This window comes from Urtica dioica, chromosome 6, assembly GCF_054948205.1.
Source record: "Urtica dioica subsp. dioica isolate 48M chromosome 6, U.dioica_male_clone48M_v1_H2, whole genome shotgun sequence".
In the NCBI taxonomy this organism is placed as follows: Eukaryota; Viridiplantae; Streptophyta; class Magnoliopsida; order Rosales; family Urticaceae; genus Urtica; species Urtica dioica.
In genome coordinates, this window is record NC_142761.1 from 34,750,346 (window position 1) to 34,770,468 (window position 20,123).

General features: G+C 35.1%; 2 protein-coding genes across 2 annotated transcripts; one reads left to right on the forward strand and one right to left on the reverse strand.

Annotated features, from left to right (window-relative positions):
• Window positions 1-7,617: 7,617 nt before the first annotated feature.
• On the reverse strand, window positions 7,618-8,055 carry LOC149393779 (S-protein homolog 24-like). Its single transcript, XM_089618158.1, has one exon. The coding sequence runs from the start codon at window positions 8,053-8,055 to the stop codon at window positions 7,618-7,620; it is 438 nt and encodes a 145-aa protein (XP_089474284.1).
• Window positions 8,056-14,075: 6,020 nt separating this feature from the next.
• Window positions 14,076-19,328, forward strand: LOC149393780 (holliday junction resolvase). The gene is made up of 7 exons (XM_089616415.1): window positions 14,076-14,262; window positions 14,602-14,694; window positions 15,095-15,229; window positions 15,445-15,534; window positions 15,629-15,778; window positions 16,388-17,964; window positions 18,075-19,328. The coding sequence occupies exons 1-7, from the start codon at window positions 14,200-14,202 to the stop codon at window positions 18,988-18,990; spliced, it is 3,024 nt and encodes a 1,007-aa protein (XP_089472541.1). The 5' UTR covers window positions 14,076-14,199; the 3' UTR covers window positions 18,991-19,328.
• The last annotated feature ends 795 nt before the right edge of the window (window positions 19,329-20,123 follow it).

Genomic DNA, 20,123 nt, shown 5'->3' on the forward strand with positions numbered 1-20,123 from the left:
TTTTCTCATTAGAGTTCTATAACTCATGGTAGTGGGGTTTGAAAATCCGGATTTCTAAAAAACTGGAGTTTCACACAGCCGCGCACCTTGGAGTAAAATCGCCATATCTGGTGGCTCCGATGTTCTTTTGAGCCGAAACCGGTGGCATTGGACAGAGGACAGACAGAGCTTTAATTTGATTCAAGAATCATTAAATTTAGATTTCTGAGCAGAGAGTTATGCCACTTTTAATGCGGGTTTACTCCAGCTCGAAGAAAAAGAAATAATTAAAGCTTGGTCCTTTTTAGGTGCGAAAAAGAATCGAGTGTAACGGAACGTTTTATGAAGGTTAACAAGCTTTTATTTGTGTTTTATTAGCAAGGTAATAACAAGGCATAAAAGAAATAACAACAAGCATAAAACGATTCAAGTAAAAATAAGAAACTAGCAAGATAACAAAACTAGTCACAAAATTTTACTCGAAATTTCTCAAACCTTTAAAACACGTTTTTCAATATAAAAAATTAAAAACTTTTAGAACTGATTCTAATGTGTTTTAAAAACATCCCAAAATCATAGAAAAACAACATGGTTTTTAATTTAAAGGCAAGAGCAATAAATTAAAAAAAATCTAAGATAACAATTCTAACTTGTCACAAAATTAGTAAACTTTCGAAAACGATTTTCAAACTCATAATTTTAAAAAACATGTACATGCATCTCTTTGACCATCGCTCTGATACCATTTGTTGGAATTGATCTAGGGTTTAAGAAAAAGATTAAACGCTTCAGGAAGCGGCGGAATTTTAAAAAATTTCTTTTCAAGTAAAAACAGTTTTTACTAACCTAGACAAAGAGCAAGTACATGTAATTAAAACCTATTATGAGTATAGACGTTTACTAACCTTTCTTGAAGCTTGAACTTTGTAGAAGCTTTTGGAAAGTTTGCAATGCTCGTCTCCTCGCAGCACGTCTCTCTTTCTTTCCTCGGCACCTCGAGCAACCACGATAGTTTCTATCACTAAATCACTCAAAATAAAAGGAATCAGTGAGTGGGCACTTTTAAACACTACGACTTAAGAACAAGTCTTGAAGTCACAGAGCTAAACACTAGGTCGAGTGAGGACCTAGGTGCCAAAACAAGAATAATCGAAAATGAACTAGAGAGAGAGAGAGAGGAGTTTCGGCCACCACAAGGTCTAGAGAGAGAAGCTCTCAATCTCTAACTTATGTGGAATCAGAAAAATGAGAAGAATGAGGCTCCTATTTATAGGAGAGGTCTCACCTTCAATAAGGTAGTTTCCTCTTCTATAGAATATCACATATTCATGAGCCAATTTCCTCTTTTCCTCTATGATGCACTCGGCCAAGGTGGGCTTCATTAAGCCTTGGATTTGTTTCCTTTTTTGTTCCTTGCCTTGCTTCTTTCTCAACTTGGGCGCCTACCTCTTATTTCCCTTAGAGGAAATTTGTTTCCTCTTTTTCTTTTGGCAAGTATCTTCATACATTTATGCACATAATATTCTCTCTATCTCTTGGGTATGTTGGGCGCCTATAGCCTTCTAGAAAAGGCTTCTAGAAGCTTTTCCTTTTGTTCATGACAACATGAAAAATGCTCATTAAGAATTTTCAATAAAATTCTTATGAAATGAAATTAATTCACCAGGCCCAATTATTTCAATATGGCCGAGTGACATTAAGTCATCAAATGAACTTGTCAAAATTTATTGACATCCATTTCATCCTATGTCTCAAAAGACAAAAATACCCTTTTGACAATTTTCGTTCTTGTTTTGACTTAGCTTCCAGTTTAACTATTCCTATCGATGTGATTCGTGACAGTGACCTCATGGACCCAAATGAACAAAGCTTGAGCTAAACACTTGGACTCAAAAGTTCACAAACCTTTTCCAAGTTTAGCTTAATGCCAACTGACTCCACTAAAGAGCTGACATTGAAAATCTCTCGGTTCAAATGAATTTATTTTCTACTCAAGAATTCGACCTAATTATGATGATCGGATCCACTGAATATTATCCATATTTACCCTTCATGAATGTCATCAGCAAGTCGGGATTTACTAAATTACCATTTTACCCTTCTAACTGTTATTTCCTCAACTCCTTTGTCGCTTGTGAATAAGTTAGAAACAATGTATTGACGAGGAGCTAACAAGTCACATTGTTTCATCCAAAAGAGTCAGGACTCAATTTGGACACTGGTCAGTTCATTTATTCACACTCCAAGGAACAAAGCATGAGGTGACATACATTGCATTTCAGCAATCTTGTACATGAATTCCATATCTATGAGAACTTCACAAAGTTACTCATGACACACTCACAACTTAGTACTTCACCAATAGGCCCTGTTCGGAATCACATAGTGAGTCCGAACTCTGACTTTCTCAAATGAGAATACTAAGGTGTGAAATGACATGTCTCATTTCAGGATTAAGGTAAGCATGATGCAATTCATACATAGTGACTTCGAGACATAAGAGGTTAAATGGTTTGTTCTTATCTTGTCTCTAGAAGTGCATTGGTCAATTCAGTACCTTCGGAAGATACCTAGAAGAACTATGGAGTCTCCAACTCTCAATGCCTCATAACCAGACATCATAGATTCTTCTAACAATCGTACTGAGGTCAATAGTCCTTTGACCCTAAGATTGCGAATATATCGTTTTAAGCAAACTACGAAGAGTTTGTTCATGCAAATCTACATTTGTCTCTTCGTAAGTTGTTAAGTTTGTTTATGGACTAAAAGACTAAGGTTTTATCATAAAGCTTCAAACAAAGAAAGAATGAATGAACGTTTCAACTTTATTAATGAATGAATAGGCAATTACAAGCAAGAGTCTTCATGAGACTTTATTACATCAAATGTACAAAATAAAGATTACAACTCTTCTTGTGGGCACCATTGACAACATAGTAGAATTCTCCGGTACGGTCATTCGGGAAGTCCTAATACGGTTCATGAAACAACCAATACTAATATACTAACATAATCAATGCCCGAACGAGGGGGAAGAATTAAAAAAAAACAAGACTCCCATACAATTCTTGCGAGAGCTGGAGAAGCATTTATGGGTAAAGCACTGATAGACAAGAGGTGTGAATATTAATGAGATTTCTTGTACTTAATAAAGAGTTCTATGCCATACGTACATTCAATGAAACCACATCAATTTATAGAAAGTCTATGAATCATCAATAGTCCTATAATATGGTATTTCTTTAATTCGACATCGCTCCCCTCCGCCGTCCAAGACCGCGACCTCTTTTGCTCTACGCCCTCCAACAGAGCACCTCCGCCATCCAAGACCGCGACGGCCATGTATGCCCCGTCACAGCGCCGGTCTCGCCCTCGCCGGACAAAGCCCTCGCCGCCCCTCATCCATCGCCCTCGCTGGCTTCGCCCTCACCGGCCTCGCTCTCGCCGGCCTCAGCCCTCGCTGAATTTGTAAATTTTTTAAATTAAAATAACGTATTAGGTGGGACATGTTACACCTAATACTCGTTTTTTGAGATTTTCTGAAGCCAAATAGGTCGATAGGTAAAAGTGTCACACCTAATATGCGACACTTTTAGGTGCGACATGTCGCACCCGAAGCTTTTACCGACGGACTTTTGGGTGCGACAATTTCACACCCGAAGAACTTTCGGCATCAGGTGCGACTTTCGTCTCCCCTGATGCCTATATTTGTAGTAGTGATTATTTAACGATCATCTAGAATCAAGAGTCTGTGCATGAATGAGTTCACAAAGTTACTCTTACTTTTCTAATGCCCCTTTACATTTGCTTTTATTTTTTCTCTCTAGTTGTTTAAAAGATCATCAACAAAATGAAAGAATGCATAACTTGCTATTAGGGTTAGCGCGAATACTCTACACAATAGCTAAATTAATACTCATAAAATGTTCATCTTATAAGATCATGACACCTCGTCTCTTTCTCTTTTTCACAAGCACTTCAAACACTTTTAAATACATATATATATATTTATATATTTAAATGAAAGCTATAGTTTGAACAAAAAAAAAATGAAAGCTGTGGGGAAAAAAGGTCATTAGAGTTAAGGGATTTGATTATAACTTAAATCAATGCATTGTCCATGTAACATTCTAAGAGGAAAGATAAATTGAAAGTGATTTGGAGAGAGAATATGATGGACACAAGTTACAACTGTTGACCTTGGCTTGAGATTGAAAAGTTGGCGAGAGAGAAAGAAGAAGTTGGGAAAGAGATGACATGTGTACAATTTTGATCGGCGATTCTTACGAACAGTAAATCTCTCATTCTCACTTATAATAGAGTTATATATATATATATATATATATATATATATATATATATATATATATAAGACAGCGAGTGATGATTGAACCAACGACCCTCATTTTGGAGATGGTGTAAAATTACTAACTAAACTATGTTATAAATCACGGTTATTATGGATATTTTTATACATTGCTATTTATTAGGGACGTGCATGGCCCGGTCAAGTCTAAAACCGGTCAAAAAACTGAATTGGATCGATCTAAATGGTTTTGAAAAAAAAATCCAAACCGGACTAAATAAGAAAACAAATCAAACCTGGCCAAATTGGTTAAAATGATTATTTGAAACTTATTGATTAGTAAAATTGCCAAACTTTCAACTTTTCAGCAAAGCAGTCAAATTTACGTTTTCAAAATTTTTTTGACAGGCAAGATTAAAATTTTTGACGATTTTTATAAACAATTTATCACTTTAAAAAAAATTAGTCTTGGGGTAAAAAAGAATTTGAAACTAGATTGCTGCATATTTTGGTTATTACACTAAATTAAGATAAACATTAACTATTTTACAAATTCATAACTTTAAAAAGATTATTTAGCAACATCACCCTTAATTTAAAAGCCTATCTTAGATATTTTCATACATTGCTATTTAGTATTTATCATGTGTATCAAGTGCGATATAATCTCATTTATTGCCATTTTTTTTTTTTCCAATATTTGTATTTTTTTTGAAAATATCATGTGTAGCAAGTATGGTATATTCTCAAGTTTTGGCACGTTGAAACTTTTTTGAAACAATCTTTTGTTCATAAAAACTAAGAGACAATTATGTGCGTGTGTGCCTCAAAATTCAAAGATCTCCAATTTCAATTATATTTATACCTAATTTTTTGAAGTTTTTTTTTCCTTAGAAAAGCAGTATGAAAAAAAAAAAATTACAAGCCTAATTATTTTTTTTTTTTTTTTTTTTGGCCTAAGACTCTCAGTCTCTCAGATATATATCCGCTGCACTGATCCCCTATGAAAATTATCGATGTGGCATTGTCCCCGTCTTCCCGATCCACATTAAACAATGATAACCAAATCATTAACACATTGCAACAATCCAACGTTGGACCTCCACTTAGCAGCCCATACATATACATAAAGAAAAAAATATTATTATTATTATTTTTTTTTTCATGACGAGCTTGAAAATGTGCATAATTAGCTATGAAAATTTGCTCTAATTTTCCCAAAAACTTTTCATCAACTTTTGTCATTGGTATGAATATGTTGTATTTTCTATTTTTTTTTTCTTAAATTGAGACAAATAAGATAAAAACTTAATTTTCACTACTTTCAAACGTAATAAAGAATTTTGATTCTCATAAATTCTACTTATTATTTTCCTTTTCCTTCAATATTACGATCCGTGGACTATGGAGCAAGGTTATCAAGCCACGCAAGATTCTAATCACGGGTCACGACGTCAAAGATCTGACAGGTTAGTGTATTCGCATTTATTCATGTTGGGGTTCACAAACAATGTACGTATGATGAATATGGAAAGTAATATATTACATATTTAACAGACCCGAAGAGTACTTTGACTTTGAGACCGGATCGTATTACAATGGTGGAACACAGAGAGCGCCCACGCATTACATGTCTTTTGGTAGTCGTTACGGCGGTGACTTCCAACAAGGATATGGAGCGTACATGTTATCTGACAGTGAATACGACATCGAACTTGATGTCTCAGTTCGACACAATGTCATTCACTACGTCAGACACATAGAGTGACGATTCGTATAATTGTCCTTCTTACCGTTATCCTAACCCGATAGGAGTGTCACAGCCACATGTGAATCTGCAAGAACGTGGACGTCGTATGTATGGTGTACGAGTAGATCAGTTCGGTGTCGAGCACATTATAGCATGTGCACAAGGATGTCCACTAATAAGTGAAGTTAAGGGGTACAATCAATCCGACTACGACAGGCATGTTCAAAACTTCTGACAATCGTACCAGGAGAATTTCACTTGGTCTCAGTATTGCGAGCTTCAAGAAAACCAACCGAGTTTTATCCAATCAGGACGTCCATCGGGATTCTATTGATACATTTTATTTTATACTATAACTATATGTTTGTAATAAATATTTATTTCATGAACAAATGGAACATTTATGCTAGATATGTATGATTTGAAGTGTTTTAAATTTGAATTACATTTAAATATATATATATATATATATATATATATATATATATATATATATATATGTGTGTGTGTGTGTGTGTGTGTGTGTGTGTTTGTTTCGCCACATTATTTCCGTTCGGTTTTCTGTCGGCACGTCGATTTTTCATCGAAAACGGCATTTGAAAACGGCATTTCACTTGCCCTTTTCCACAATTTTTCCGTTCGGTTTTTCTTTAGCATGACGATTTTCCATAAATCATGAGGCTCGAAACGGCAACGAAAACGACATTTTTTTTCCTTGGTATATTCTCAAGTTTTGGCACGTTGAATAAGTCAAACATCAGGCTAAAACTTTTTTGAAACAATCTTTTGTTCATAAAAACTAAGAGACAATTATGTGCATGTGTGCCTCAAAATTCAAAGATCTCCAATTTTAATTATATTTATACCTAATTTTTTGAAGTTTTTTTTCTTAGAAAAGCTTTATGAAAAAAGAAAGAAAATTACAAGCCTAATTAGTATTTTTTTTTTTTTTTGGCCTAAGACTCAAATATATCCGCTGCACTGATCCCCTATGAAAATTATAGATGTTGCATTGTCCCCGTCTTCCCGATCCACATTAAACAATGATAACCAAATCATTAACACATTGCAACAATCCAACGTTGGACTTAGCATAGCCCATACATATACATAAAGAAAAAATATTTTAGTTTTAGTTTTAGTTTTTTTTTTTTTTTCATGACGAACTTGAAAATGTGCGTAACTAGCTATGAAAATTTGGTATAATTTTCCCAAAAAGTTTTCATCAACTTTTGTCATTGGTATGAATATGTTGTATTTTTCTAATTTTTTTTCTTAATTGAGAAAACTAAGATAAAAACTTAATTTTCACTACTTTCAAACTTAATAAAGAGTTTTGATTCTCATACATTCTACTCATTATTTTCATTTTCCTTCAAATTTTCACTTTCTCTCGCATTTTCAAATTTCAAACAGACCTTTACCAATAGTAAATACGCGAATTATAAACAAATAAAAAAAACTCGAAAATCATCGGAGTTCGTGGAGCACCAAATGCTTATTATATAAACGCAGATACACACACACACATATATATATATATATATATATATATATATATATATATATATATATATATTCACTAGTGATGAAGAGGAGGATCCCAGAAAAAAAAGAATATTGTTTTGAAATCGTCTTTTGACCATATTTTGACGCCCCGGACACCTTCGTCCTCGACGGTCCACCTGCAGTGCCTCCCGCACACGTGGTAGTCCCTCTTTGCGTCGAATATCGTGAACGTCCCCGACCCAAACACCGTGTCGAAGCTGCAGAAGAACAGCGTTGTCTCAAACATGTTGACTCGGAAAGTCCACTCCCAGGATTCCCCGCCAGCGATATAGTGGTCCCCGAGGTCGTCGTCCTTCGACTTGCAGTGCACCAAAACCTGGTTCCCGTTGCTCAGCCCGTTCGTTATGTGAACCGTCGTCGGGGTTATTCCAAGACCGTTGACTCTCGAGACCGTCATTGTCACCATCACCGCTGTCGCTAGTACCATAGTCAACCCCAGCCTAGACGTCATTGTTTGATTTTGTTCTCGTCTAGTGTTTCATCTCTACCGCCTTATACATCTCTATTATATTTGTTACATTCTAAATTGGACGAGTAACGTAAATTATAAATGCCCTATTGATACTGACATTACTGTATGATTCTGTGTCTGTGATTCATTCATTTACTCCAGATTTCTTGTTCTATTTTCTTGCTTCAATGTATTTTGTATATTATTGACTCTGCGTGATTCATTCATAATTTATTATTAAAATATAAATCTTGATATATTGTAGTCCACGATATATTAATAAATAGCAGGATGTGCGTAATTGATTCACTTCCTCTCCCCAGTATCTCGGGATTATTGCTTCCTTCTATATTGCCTATATATTGGTTCGTGGAGTCACTACAACAATAGACGGAAATAGTGCTGCCATATCAATCACAACAACGGCCACGACAAATATCGTGACTGTTGTCCCATTGCTGTTTAGCAACAGTCGTAGCTGTTATCTGCCTCGACAATTTAGTCGCCGCTGTTGTCGCCACAGAAGTTTGCCAAATTATACAGTCTGAATTTTTTTCACCTTTTTTTCTGGCCAATTTTTTTCCGTGAAGCTTGTTTTCCCTCATTTTTCCCAACAAAAATTTTCCCACAAAATATACTAAAATATTTCATAACATAAAATATTTTGTCAACATAAATTTATTCAAAAATTCAAAATATGCATTGATTAATAACTGAGTTGATCATGAATATACAATGAAAAAGGTTACAACTTCTTGTTGTAAGAGTGGCAACTAAGACCAAAGGCAAATGCATTAAAAATGTATAGGAGGTTGAAACTAGAAAGAGGAGGTTCCGACGGAGGAGAATCCGGCGGCTCGGATGTCTATGAGGGTTGTGGAGAGCCAGTCGAGCCCTTCATAGAGTCTATCCCCTCAACACATGTCTTCTTATTGTTGGGATTTTCACCACTGAAATCCCGCTCACAAACAAAAAACGAAATCAACAAACACATAGAAAAGACGCAAGGATTTATAGTGTGGTTCAATCTTAACATGAGATCTACGTCCACTTTGCCATTGCAAATCTACTATAAACCCAAAGGAGATGGTGTTTACACTCGTTCTTTCTTCTCTCTATGTAGACTTTTCTCTCTTTTCGTTTTCACACACACCAAGAGTGACGGCTACAACATATTTATAGAGAAACAACTAGGGCAACAGACAGGTCTGAATACACATACATATAACACATACAAACACATGCACAAACAGTTTCACATAGATGGAGAGGCAGAGAAAACGTACCATGGCGTGAGGAGAGCAGACAATGTTGGAGGCGACGGTGGTGACCTGGCGGAGTCTCGGCGGTGTATCAAAACCCTAGAAACCTAGGTAAATCGGAGAGAGAGAGAGAGAGAGATAGCATAGATGAGATAGAGAAAGAGAGAGGTAAAGAAAGAAATTACCTAGTCTGAGCGGACGGCCGGCCTGCGGCGGAGGTAGAGGCGTGGAGTGACGGCGAGCTTGAGCTGTCAAAATTTGATGAAGATGGAGTGAGGTCGAGATTTGGGGGAGGCGAATTAGAGATTTAGGGGTGATGAATATGAAGGTTACGGTCGTGGTGGCTTGGCGGAGTTGTGGTCAAGGTGGCTTGGCTTGGTCGATTTCGTCGCGATAAAAAAAATTCTAAATTATAAGCTCGAAATATGGGCCGCGAAAATGAAAACATGAAATTAGAAACAGCCACGATAAGTGACGGTTGTATCCTTATATGTCACAGCTATTCCCGAGAAAAAATTGTGGGTAATTTAGTATTCGTTGTAGTGAATGGATAATTAACATATATCATGACTGTGCTATTAAGCTGACATTATTGTATTTAACGAATGATTCTGTGATTCGGCGATACAGGATAGGATGTGTGTGGCTCATCCATTTATTACTCTAAAAACTCTGAGAATCATCATTTTGCATTTTATTGCTTGAAAACTGCTAACTGGGAACATTACTTTGGTTATACATAGACAAATTTCATTTTGTAGATCTAGAAGTTAACAAAAACATCAAGATTAGGCCACATATTTCAAAATATCTAAAAATGGACTTTTGTCCCTATTTCGGACACAAATACCATTTTGAACAAATAAATTCATTTCACTTTCATTCTCTATCTTCTCAATCTCTCATTCGGTCTTTCACGCTCGCTTCCGACGAGATACAATTAAATTCGACGAGATACGAGAGGATACGACATGCTATGATGACCTACGATGGCAAAGTTTCACGTGAATTTGTCTTCATCGCTTAAAATGTCAAAAAAAGTATGAATTTTATCATATTTTATCATCTTCTATAGTATATTATCGTACGATATCGTACATTAGCGTACAATTATTTAGAATATTCTCAAGAGGGTTTTTGCCTAAAAGATCACATGATAAAGTATTTCCGAAAATATTTGAAAAGTGAGACGTCTAGGGAATTGGCCTCCAATGTTTTGATAGTGATGTAATTTCCTAAATCAATTATTACTTTCCAATAAAGCTCTTGCCAAAACGTGAACAGCAAAAGCAGTTGGGATAAAAAAAAGGGAGTTTTCCAAAACTAGGAGAAAAAAAAATGCAAATGATTTTTTTTGACTTTTTTTTAAAATATAACAAATAGGACCTCTGACACTTTTTTTTATTTATGTAATTATCATTATATCCTTATTTATTTACTTTTTATAAATATCAATGTCTCATGTACCTCACTCTCACCTACTCCCCTATTATTTGTTCTTATATGTTATAATAAAGTACACATAAATAATTAATAAAATAGACACATTTTTTATCACGAAATTCTGAGAATTCGTGACGTATTTATCACGAAAAATGGGAATTCGTGATGTTTATGTCACGAAAAAATTAGAATTTCGTGACACTTTGATGGAATTTAATGATAAAACTCTTGTTTATTTCATTAAATACGGCGTAGAGGACCAATGGTTATTATAAATATAAAAATGAAAATTTGAAAATAATAAAGTACACACATAAATAATTAATAAAATAGATACATTTTTTTTATTTTTATAAAATTAGTTTTTAATAAATAATTAATAAAATAGACACATTTTTTTATTTTTTAAAATAATTTTGTGTTAATTTCCATGAAAATAATAAAGTGCACAAAATGGGATACTTTGATGGGATACTTTAATTTCCACGAAACAAAGCTCTTTAGGTTACGAAACAGTATGTTTTCGTGACATACCAGTCACGAAATGGGATACTTTGATGGAATTTAATGACAAATCTCTCTTTTATTTTATTAAATACGTCTTAGGTGACCAATATTTGTTATAAATATAAAAATAAAAAATTTGAAAAAATACATAGTTAGTCACGCTCTACTTACCTAGAAGATATTGAGGAAGTAATGTGTCTTGTATTGTGAAGTGTTGTTGACATACATTTATTTGTCCCATTTCATCATTTCAAATTAATGGGACAAAGTGTCAAGTAGTCTAAAACAAATGAACATAAGTAAATGAGATTTACTGTCATGTCGTCTGGCATGTCGTTTTCCCCTCCAACTTCTCCTTAATGTGGGGATTTATTGATAACACATGTATTAGCGTTGTTAGTCCTCCAAATCAACTCATTTAACAGTTTAGAAGCAAGTATATGAGGAACAAACGAGATCAAAAGAGCTAAAGAGAGCCTGTTTCACGTAATTGACCTGAGAATTCGTGACGTCTTTGTCACGAAAAAAAGGAAATTCGTGATTTTTATGTCACGATAAATAGGAATTTCGTGACTTTACGTCACAAAATATTGGGATTTCGTGACTTATTTGTCACGAAAAATAAGGATTTCGTGACTTATCTATCACGAAACAAAGCTCTTTAAGTCACGAAACAGTACGTTTTCGTGACATACCATTCACGAAATGGGATACTTTGATGGAATTTAATGACAAATCTCTCTTTTATTTTATTAAATACGTCTTAGGTGGCCAATATTTGTTATAAATATAAAAATAAAAAATTTGAAAAAATACATAGTTAGTCACGCTCTACATACCTAGAAGATATTGAGGAACTAATGTGTCTTGTATTGTGAAGTGTTGTTGACATACATTTATTTGCCTCATTTCATCATTTCAAATTAATGGCAAAGTGTCAAGTAGTCTAAAACAAATGAATATAGGTAAATGAGATTTACTGTCATGTCGTCTGGCATGTCGTTTTCCCCTCCAACTTCTCGTTAATGTGGGGATTTATTGATAACACATGTATTAGCGTTGTTAGTCCTCCAAATCAACTCATTTAACAGTCTAGAAGATATTGAGGAACTAATGTGTCTTGTATTGTGAAGTGTTGTTGACATACATTTATTTGTCACATTTCATTATTTCGTGACTTATCTGTCACGAAACAAAACTCTTCAAGTCACGAAACAGTACGTTTTCATGACATTTCAGTCACGAAATTTGATATTTTTTTTATGGAATTTAAAGTGAAATCTCTCTTTTATTTCATTAAACACGTCTTCGGGGACCGCATCCGATTATCAGATTGTATATTTAACTCCCGGCCTAAAACAATTACAAAAATAATAATAAAAATTTGAGCCATTATAAACATGTAATCAATCTGCAAGCATAGAAAAATACCTTTTAGCGGCATTGCAATAACTACTAGAGAGAATATACAGCGAATTGAGTAGATAAATTTCAAATTATTTACCTGCAAATAATATGCATGCTCGCAAACATCGATACCAAGCAATGGAACTAAAGTTGCTCTTTTCGTGACCAGTGGGTCCTATTATGAACCATGAAAGAATAAAATTAATATAATAATTTTATAATGCGAGAAATATTAGTTCTCTTGCACATGTTTGGAAACTTCAAACAAGAGTGGGAACATCCAAAAACATGAAAACATCTCCGGAAATATATAAAATAAAATAAAAAATGAATAAAAAATGATAACATCAAATCGCGATAAACCCCGAGGTATTACCTGGTTCGCAGTTGTTTTAACCACGAGTTTCTTCAACTCTTTGTCTCGCAGCAAGCCACTGCCAAGACAAAGTACATCAAACATTCCCAACAAAAACAAAAAAAACATAGAACACGAAAATGTCGTCTCCGGTTCGCGTGACGAGGCTGCCTCCAATTTGGTCGCGGCACACCCCTCTGACCAGCTCGCCGGAGCGTTATTGGGTTCCTCGGGCTCGGATCTACTCTTTGAGGATTATTTATCAACTCACCTATATGCAAATAAATCAAATAAACCGGTCATGCTCTGCAAGACTTGAGTGGAAACAAACTCAGTGGAAACAAAAATGGTGGAGAGAGAGAGAAAGTGAGACAGTAAGAATGAATAAAAGGAAAGAAAAAAAAATGAAATAAAACATAGGAAACTGTAATTAAAAAGTAAAAGTAAGGGTAAAATTGTAATTACATAAATAAAAAAAAGAGAAATTATCACATCTACTATCATTTCAATAACATTTTCCAATAATCCACTGAAAACTAATTTTGGCCAAAAATACTACTTGGCTTTGTGTGAAAAACCCAAAATATCATCCACTTTAATATTCCTTACATTTTGATCAAAAACCAAAACTCAATTAATATTTATCTTTATTAATTATTTTTTCATTTAATTATTTTATTTCTCTTTCTCTCTCCCTAACCGAGTTTATTCAAAATCTCACCCTAACCGGTTTATCAAAATAAGATAAATATTAATTGTTTTGGATTTATGTCAAAATGTAAGAAATATTAAAGTGAAGGGTATTTTAGATTTTCCACACAAAATCAAGTAGTATTTTTGGCCAAAATTATGTTTTAATGGATTATTGGAAAATGTTATTGAAATTATGATAGATATGACAATTTCTCTAAAAAAAATGGCTAAGGTTGATCTTTTTGAAAAAAAGTCCAAAAAAGTCAAAAACCTTTTTTTACTGTAAGCAATTTCCCCAAAAATAAAGCAGCGAGTAAATGTAGCCTAGTTGTTTAACCCAAATTCATGGCGGGAAAAACCCAAACCCAGAATAGATAGATAAACCCAGTGTAGAAAGAGAGAGAGAGAGAGAGAGAGAGAGAGAGAGAGAGAGAGAGAGAGAGAGAGAGAGAGAGAGAGAGAGAGAGAGAGAGAGAGATGGCGATCAAAAGCTCAAGCACAGAATTGCAGAGAATTTTAGATGCCATTAGATCTTCAGACGTGAGTATTTTTTCGAATTTCCATTTCGATTTCTATTTTGACTTTGAAGTTTCATTGTTGTTTTTGTTGTTACTTTTTTCTTTTTCGTTTTTAATCTTTCTGATTCAGTTCAGAAACAATCGGTGGTCTGATGAAATCTTGTCGATCCTCTATTTGTTGTATTTAATGTTAAACTGATAATCAAATTCATCGCTTCATTTTTGCACAAAGCACCGATTCAAAAAATTTTCCTCTGCTACGGTCTTCGTTTGTATCAGAATTATTATTATTTTTTTTCTCATTATGAGTCTGTAATTTTTTCTGTCTAGTTTTTTTGCTGATTGGGTCATGTGTTTACAGGTTGTTGAGAGCCGAATTCCATTGCTGGAAAAGCTCGGGGAAATCAACATTTCAGAAACATCTGACCTGGGATCTCTTCTAGAATGCCTCACAGTATCCTGTACTTCACTATTTTTTTTTTTTTTTTTTGGTATGGTTGTTGTGTATTATCAATCTGAAGACTATTCATGCATTTTTTTCATTTCGAGTTTCAATCTTCGGGTTGTCCATAAAATGTATTTATAAGACTAGGTCTTTCTCTGCTAGTTTTGGGGTTTATATTGTTATAGCTTAAATGTTTTTAAATATTTGGCTCGAAGTTTGTCTCTATGAAAATTTATATTCACTTAGTTACTTTCCTTTTAGTAGCGATTTAGTAGAAAAAGAGGTTAGAAATTTGAGTGTTGAACATGCGTGGATTATTTGAATCTGGTACCGTTTAAGGTCGATGTACACTGGCCATACCTCATTCATGAGTTCAGAGTGCTGTTTTTTCACCTTAACAACAACATGGGCATTTTGGGAAGACTATACTTGCTTGGATGTCTCTCAGTGCATGCTCAACAAAGCCATACTAAGCGTCGCTTCGAAGCACCTGAATTCTGATATGTCCAGCTGTCAATCCCAGTTTCTTTCCCTTGGGACAAAGGTATCTCACCTTACCGGAACTTTTCGTTGCAAACTTCACGATTCAAATGAGCAAAGAAAAAAAAAATTATACTCAGCTAATGTGCATAGCTAAGCACAATGTTAAAACAGTACAATGAATTGAAGCAGGGGAGCTATTGAAAATTTATTAATTACTGTTGTATTGTGTAGTTAGAGTTAGACTAAACCAAGAAAATCTCGAATCTGTGATGCCAGGCAAGCATATGGTGTGGAAAGCACCTAAAGATGACTCTTATGTCAACTGAGGAGTCTCAAGAAGAAGAACACGCAAATCTATTTTTTCAGGTATATCTGATGCTTTGTTTCTATAAGATTTTTTTGGATGATCTATCTAGTGCATTATGTAACTTTATTAATCGTACAATATCCATCATTTCAGCTGCTATTGGAATTGTTGAACTTTTCCGCTGCCATTTGTTCTGCTCTGGCACGAAGCCCAGTTTTAGTTGACAAAGCATCCATGGATGTTACTGAAAATTTCATTGTGGAGCAGCTTATCTTAACCAAAGATTCAATATCAGAGAGTAAGGTACTATACTCCAGCCTTGTATTTTTATTCGATAAATGCCACACCATGAAATGTAAAAGGATGATTGCTTCCGTAGTTTTATCATGGAGATATAGCCATAATATGTGTTTGTAATTTTTCTTAAATGATGTACAAGGCTAAATGTATTTTGGTTGGTTCCATCAGCGAATGTCTGGTATGACATAGAACATCAGAATGACATGAAATTAAATTACACAGCGCCTATGTATCAGAGCATATGCTTCTGAAATTGGTTTTATATAATTGAGGTTTTTTTTATTTTTTTTTTATAATCGGGAAATTTCTCCAGATACTGTATACCTAGCGAGCATTTATTCTAATTTTTGAATGGTACTGGGCATAATGATGTCAGTACTGTATTGGAATTTTTAATTTTAACATATGCAAAAGGCCAACTTGTCTATTACTGTATATATATATATATATATATATATATATATATATATATATAATCTAAACATCGATAATCAACAACTCAACATCGATGAGTTGATGTTGGCCTATCGGTTTTCCCATTTTTTTTTATTTATTAAAAGGTATATATATCATGGCTGCATTCACTAGGGAATTCCCTCTTCTTAACTGCAGAGAATTCAATCACATGGATCTGATGTAATAAAAGCTGGACATGTATTCATTGATGCTGTTATACGAATCTGTGGAGCGTATTCCCAAGGTATGAATTGGAGCGACTACGATGAGAAGCTTGAGGATAAAAATACGATGGCCTGCACAGATGCAAATATTGTGAATCATGTTATAAACATAACCCAATCTGCGATTGAAAAACTGCATGAGATCGGTCTTATTGCCGCTAATAATGGAGGAAGCTTAGTAAGCATTTTAAATGTGTCATGGAAAGGCGTGGTGACTCTGCTTCAGATTGGTGAAGGAGTGTTGGGTACAAAGGTGAATGTTGCAAATATTATTCTGACATTAATCTCGCTGGTCAACGAGACTCTAAAAACCGCTGCCGAGGCTTGGTCTTCTTCACTGAAAGAAACTGTGTCCGTGACCGAAGCCAGAAGAAAGTTTCTTCCTGTAAAGTTCTACCTGATCAATGCGGTAAAGATTTCTTGTTTATATCCATGTCAAGCATTTACCGTCCACACCGAGTTAACATGCTGCATCCTAGTGATATCGACCTTCAAACTCTCAATGAGCAATGAAAAGCTTCTGAAAACTGCCAGCGAAGTTTTCACAGAACTTCTGGAGAGAACATCCTTTGATTTGCTCAACTCGTTGCTGAGTTCAGATAAGGTGAGTCAGATTTCAAAACTTGAGGTTTTAGACAGCGTGTTTATCGCTGAAGCTGACCCGGATCATCAAGTTAAGACCCCCATCATGGATGCAATATGTTCTGTAGCTTCTCACGTATTTGATGGGGTTCTATCAATATTGCTCGGCCGGGTTGCATTGTTTCTTACTTTGTTAAGATATTCTGATGATCTTGAAGAACATATTAAAGTTTGGTCTTCAAGGAAGCTCGGGTGGCTTTTGGACTCCTTAGTTGATGAAATTGTGTATTCTGGGTTGCTCGTTTTGCAAATCCCCGTATTATGCGGTTCAGGAAAGAATGTGGAACTGGTTTGGCAGCCTCTATTTTCTTCTCTCTCAGATGCTCTAAAGGCTTTTGTGATCAATGTCTCATCAAGCGTTGTGTGGACCGAAATTGAGTCTTTTCTTCTCGAGAATCTCTTTCATCCCCACTTCCTTTGCAGTGAGATTGTTTTAGAGCTCATGTGCTTTATCGTTCGTTATGCCGAGCCAGGGCTGCTAAGTCGTATCATTGATAAACTTTGTTCGTTGATGAAGTTGGTGGCATCTTCAGACTCAGTTCTCGTGCACGATTCGGTAATGAGAAAACTGGCAAGAACAATCAGCCGTCTACTCTGCTATGAGACAGAGTCTATGGTTGACCAGGTTTTCAAGTCTGTCATAGATGACGATAGAACTCAGTTGTCTTCGATAGTGTGTTTGGGGCTGTTAATGGAGGGATTTCCGATTAATTTACTATCAGCCAAGATGAGAAATATCACTACTCAAAGAATTCTTACTGATTACTTTGTCTTCATCGAAAGTTTTAAAGACAAATCGGTCAAAACCAGTGGTGCTGTTGATTCCGGGTTTCCTATTTACGCTCTATCTGCGTCCTTGCAGTCTCTGTGAGTAAACTAAACAATTCATTTTCTCTTGGTGGCCAAGTTGATTCAATCTTCACCTTCCCTATAAACTAACCTTAAATAACTGTTTTTATTTCTTTTTTATATTGTAGGCAGATTAGCTTATCTGATATTGATGTGAAGACCCTGAGGTTTCTTGTGTCTGTAATAAATAGCTACAACGTCACTAAGGACAAAGCGACGAAGGAGCAGTACTCAAAGCTTTTGAGCGAAACATTGGGCATCATCGCCAACATGAAGCATCTATACGCATTTGATGAAATGGAACAAGTCGTTTTCGAGCTTGAAAATCTGTTTATCTCAGGACCAGAAGCCTTGAACAAAGAGCTGTATAACTGCAAACCAAATCTCGCCCTCTTCATCGCTGGCCTTGCACACATGAAAATCACGGTGAGTGGAACAAAGTCCAGATTCTCCGCCGCGTGCGAGCTCTACCATATGATGTTGAGAGAGAGGCACTGGGCTCTGATTCACTTGGCCATCACGGCGTTTGGGTATTTCTCCGCCCGAACCTCTTGCGACGAGCTCTGGAGATTCGTGCCTCACGACGCCGCTCTGTCGTTCGATCTCTCGTCCGGGACCGACCCAAATGAGGAGAGATTCATGTCCGATTTCAAGGTCTTTCTCGACAAGGAAACAGCTCTTGATTTGAACGCCTCGAGCTCCGATCAGCTTCGGCTACTCGCAAAGGAGGGTTTTGTTTTGAAGGAAATGTTCCGGAAGGTCTCAGATGCGAAGTTGGAGAGTGTTGTCTGTCAAAGTACAGACATGGAGATCGAGATGGATATCGATGGTGAAAGGCAACAGAACAAGAAGAGGAAACTTCCGGATAAAATAAACGAGGGAATGGAACTGATACAGAGTGGTTTGAAGGCCATTGTTAATGGTCTTTCTCAGTGGAAGCAGAGTCAACCTGAGTCAAGTGAACTTCACAGTAAGTTCATGACTCATTGCTCTCGTCTAGAAGATGAAATCGCTCGATTAGTCGGCCTCGCTGGTGATAACTGACCTGTAATTTTAAACTTATTGGTGGCAAATCTTACTATGTTTTTAGCTTCTATGAGCCAAGTTTGATATTTGGAAATGGGATCAATTAAATTCACAGTTCATACAGTTAAATAGTATAATGAAACCCCATGCGTCTCAATGCGTCTCAACGGTAATAAATTGCATAGAACATTCTTTGGAGTTTGGACCTCAAGTTTAGAATGCTGAAGGAAAAAGTTTCCTTTTTTTAGTAAGGAAAAGTTTCTTAAGACACAAGAAATGTCCGAAACATAATTGCAGTTGGTGATGAACACTGTAGTGACGTGGCATTTATCACTAAGAGTGTAAAAGTACCAAACATTTCGTGCAGATTATTCTACGTATTTTGTATATCATTATTGGCCATAAATTTTGATAACGTACCAACGATTTTCAGTTTACAAAATCAGATTTAGTATTAATTTTTACCCGGTGAAGCTGGGTTTTTTTTTTTGTTTTTGTTTCTTTGTAGTGTTAAACAATTTATAGCTTTTTGCTTTCATTTGTGGTGCTAAAGTTATTTGTTGGTTTTGTGTAGTTAGATTAGATAATCTTATTTCGAGAAGATAACAAAGATTGATTTGAAAGATTTGGAATAAAGACGGTCAAAAGTAAGAATCGTAACCTTCAAAATAGGATGGTAATTTCGTGATCATGTCGTAATCGTATTGTATTAATCGTGTTTGTTAAAATAATTGTTAAAATCAAATACGAATATTTATTAATCGAGTTTGAAATTTAGAATCATATCTGACCGTTTATTTTTGTTTTTTTATTTTTTTTACATATCTATATCCGTATAAATTAAACTATTTAATAATCGTGTTAAATGGTTCGTGTTTTAAGTTAAAAGTAATAATAAGACAAAAGATCTTTGTAAAAATGAATAATAATAATGATTAAACAATAAAGGTAAATATTAGATGGATTCTCATGAGACACAAGCATGGGTTTTCGTTAATCATCATTATGTTTTGGACAAATGTAATTCATAATTTCATATACCTATAGTATAGTTCTAGACATGACGGCTCTCCAATAGAATTTTTTTAAGGTTTTATAAACAAGTATTTGTTGTAATTAGTCAATTTTTTTTATTTGTTTCTAAGGATCTG

What these genes read in the sequence shown, in the direction of transcription:
- LOC149393779 (XM_089618158.1), bottom strand. Translation starts at nt 8,055, where the DNA reads ATGACGTCTAGGCTGGGGTTGACTATGGTACTAGCGACAGCGGTGATG.
- LOC149393780 (XM_089616415.1), top strand. Translation starts at nt 14,200, where the DNA reads ATGGCGATCAAAAGCTCAAGCACAGAATTGCAGAGAATTTTAGATGCC. An exon ending in CTCTTCTAGAATGCCTCACA is followed by an intron (nt 14,695 to 15,094) that starts GTATCCTGTACT and finishes ACAACAACATGG; the next exon opens with GCATTTTGGGAAGACTATAC. An exon ending in ATTCAATATCAGAGAGTAAG is followed by an intron (nt 15,779 to 16,387) that starts GTACTATACTCC and finishes TCTTAACTGCAG; the next exon opens with AGAATTCAATCACATGGATC.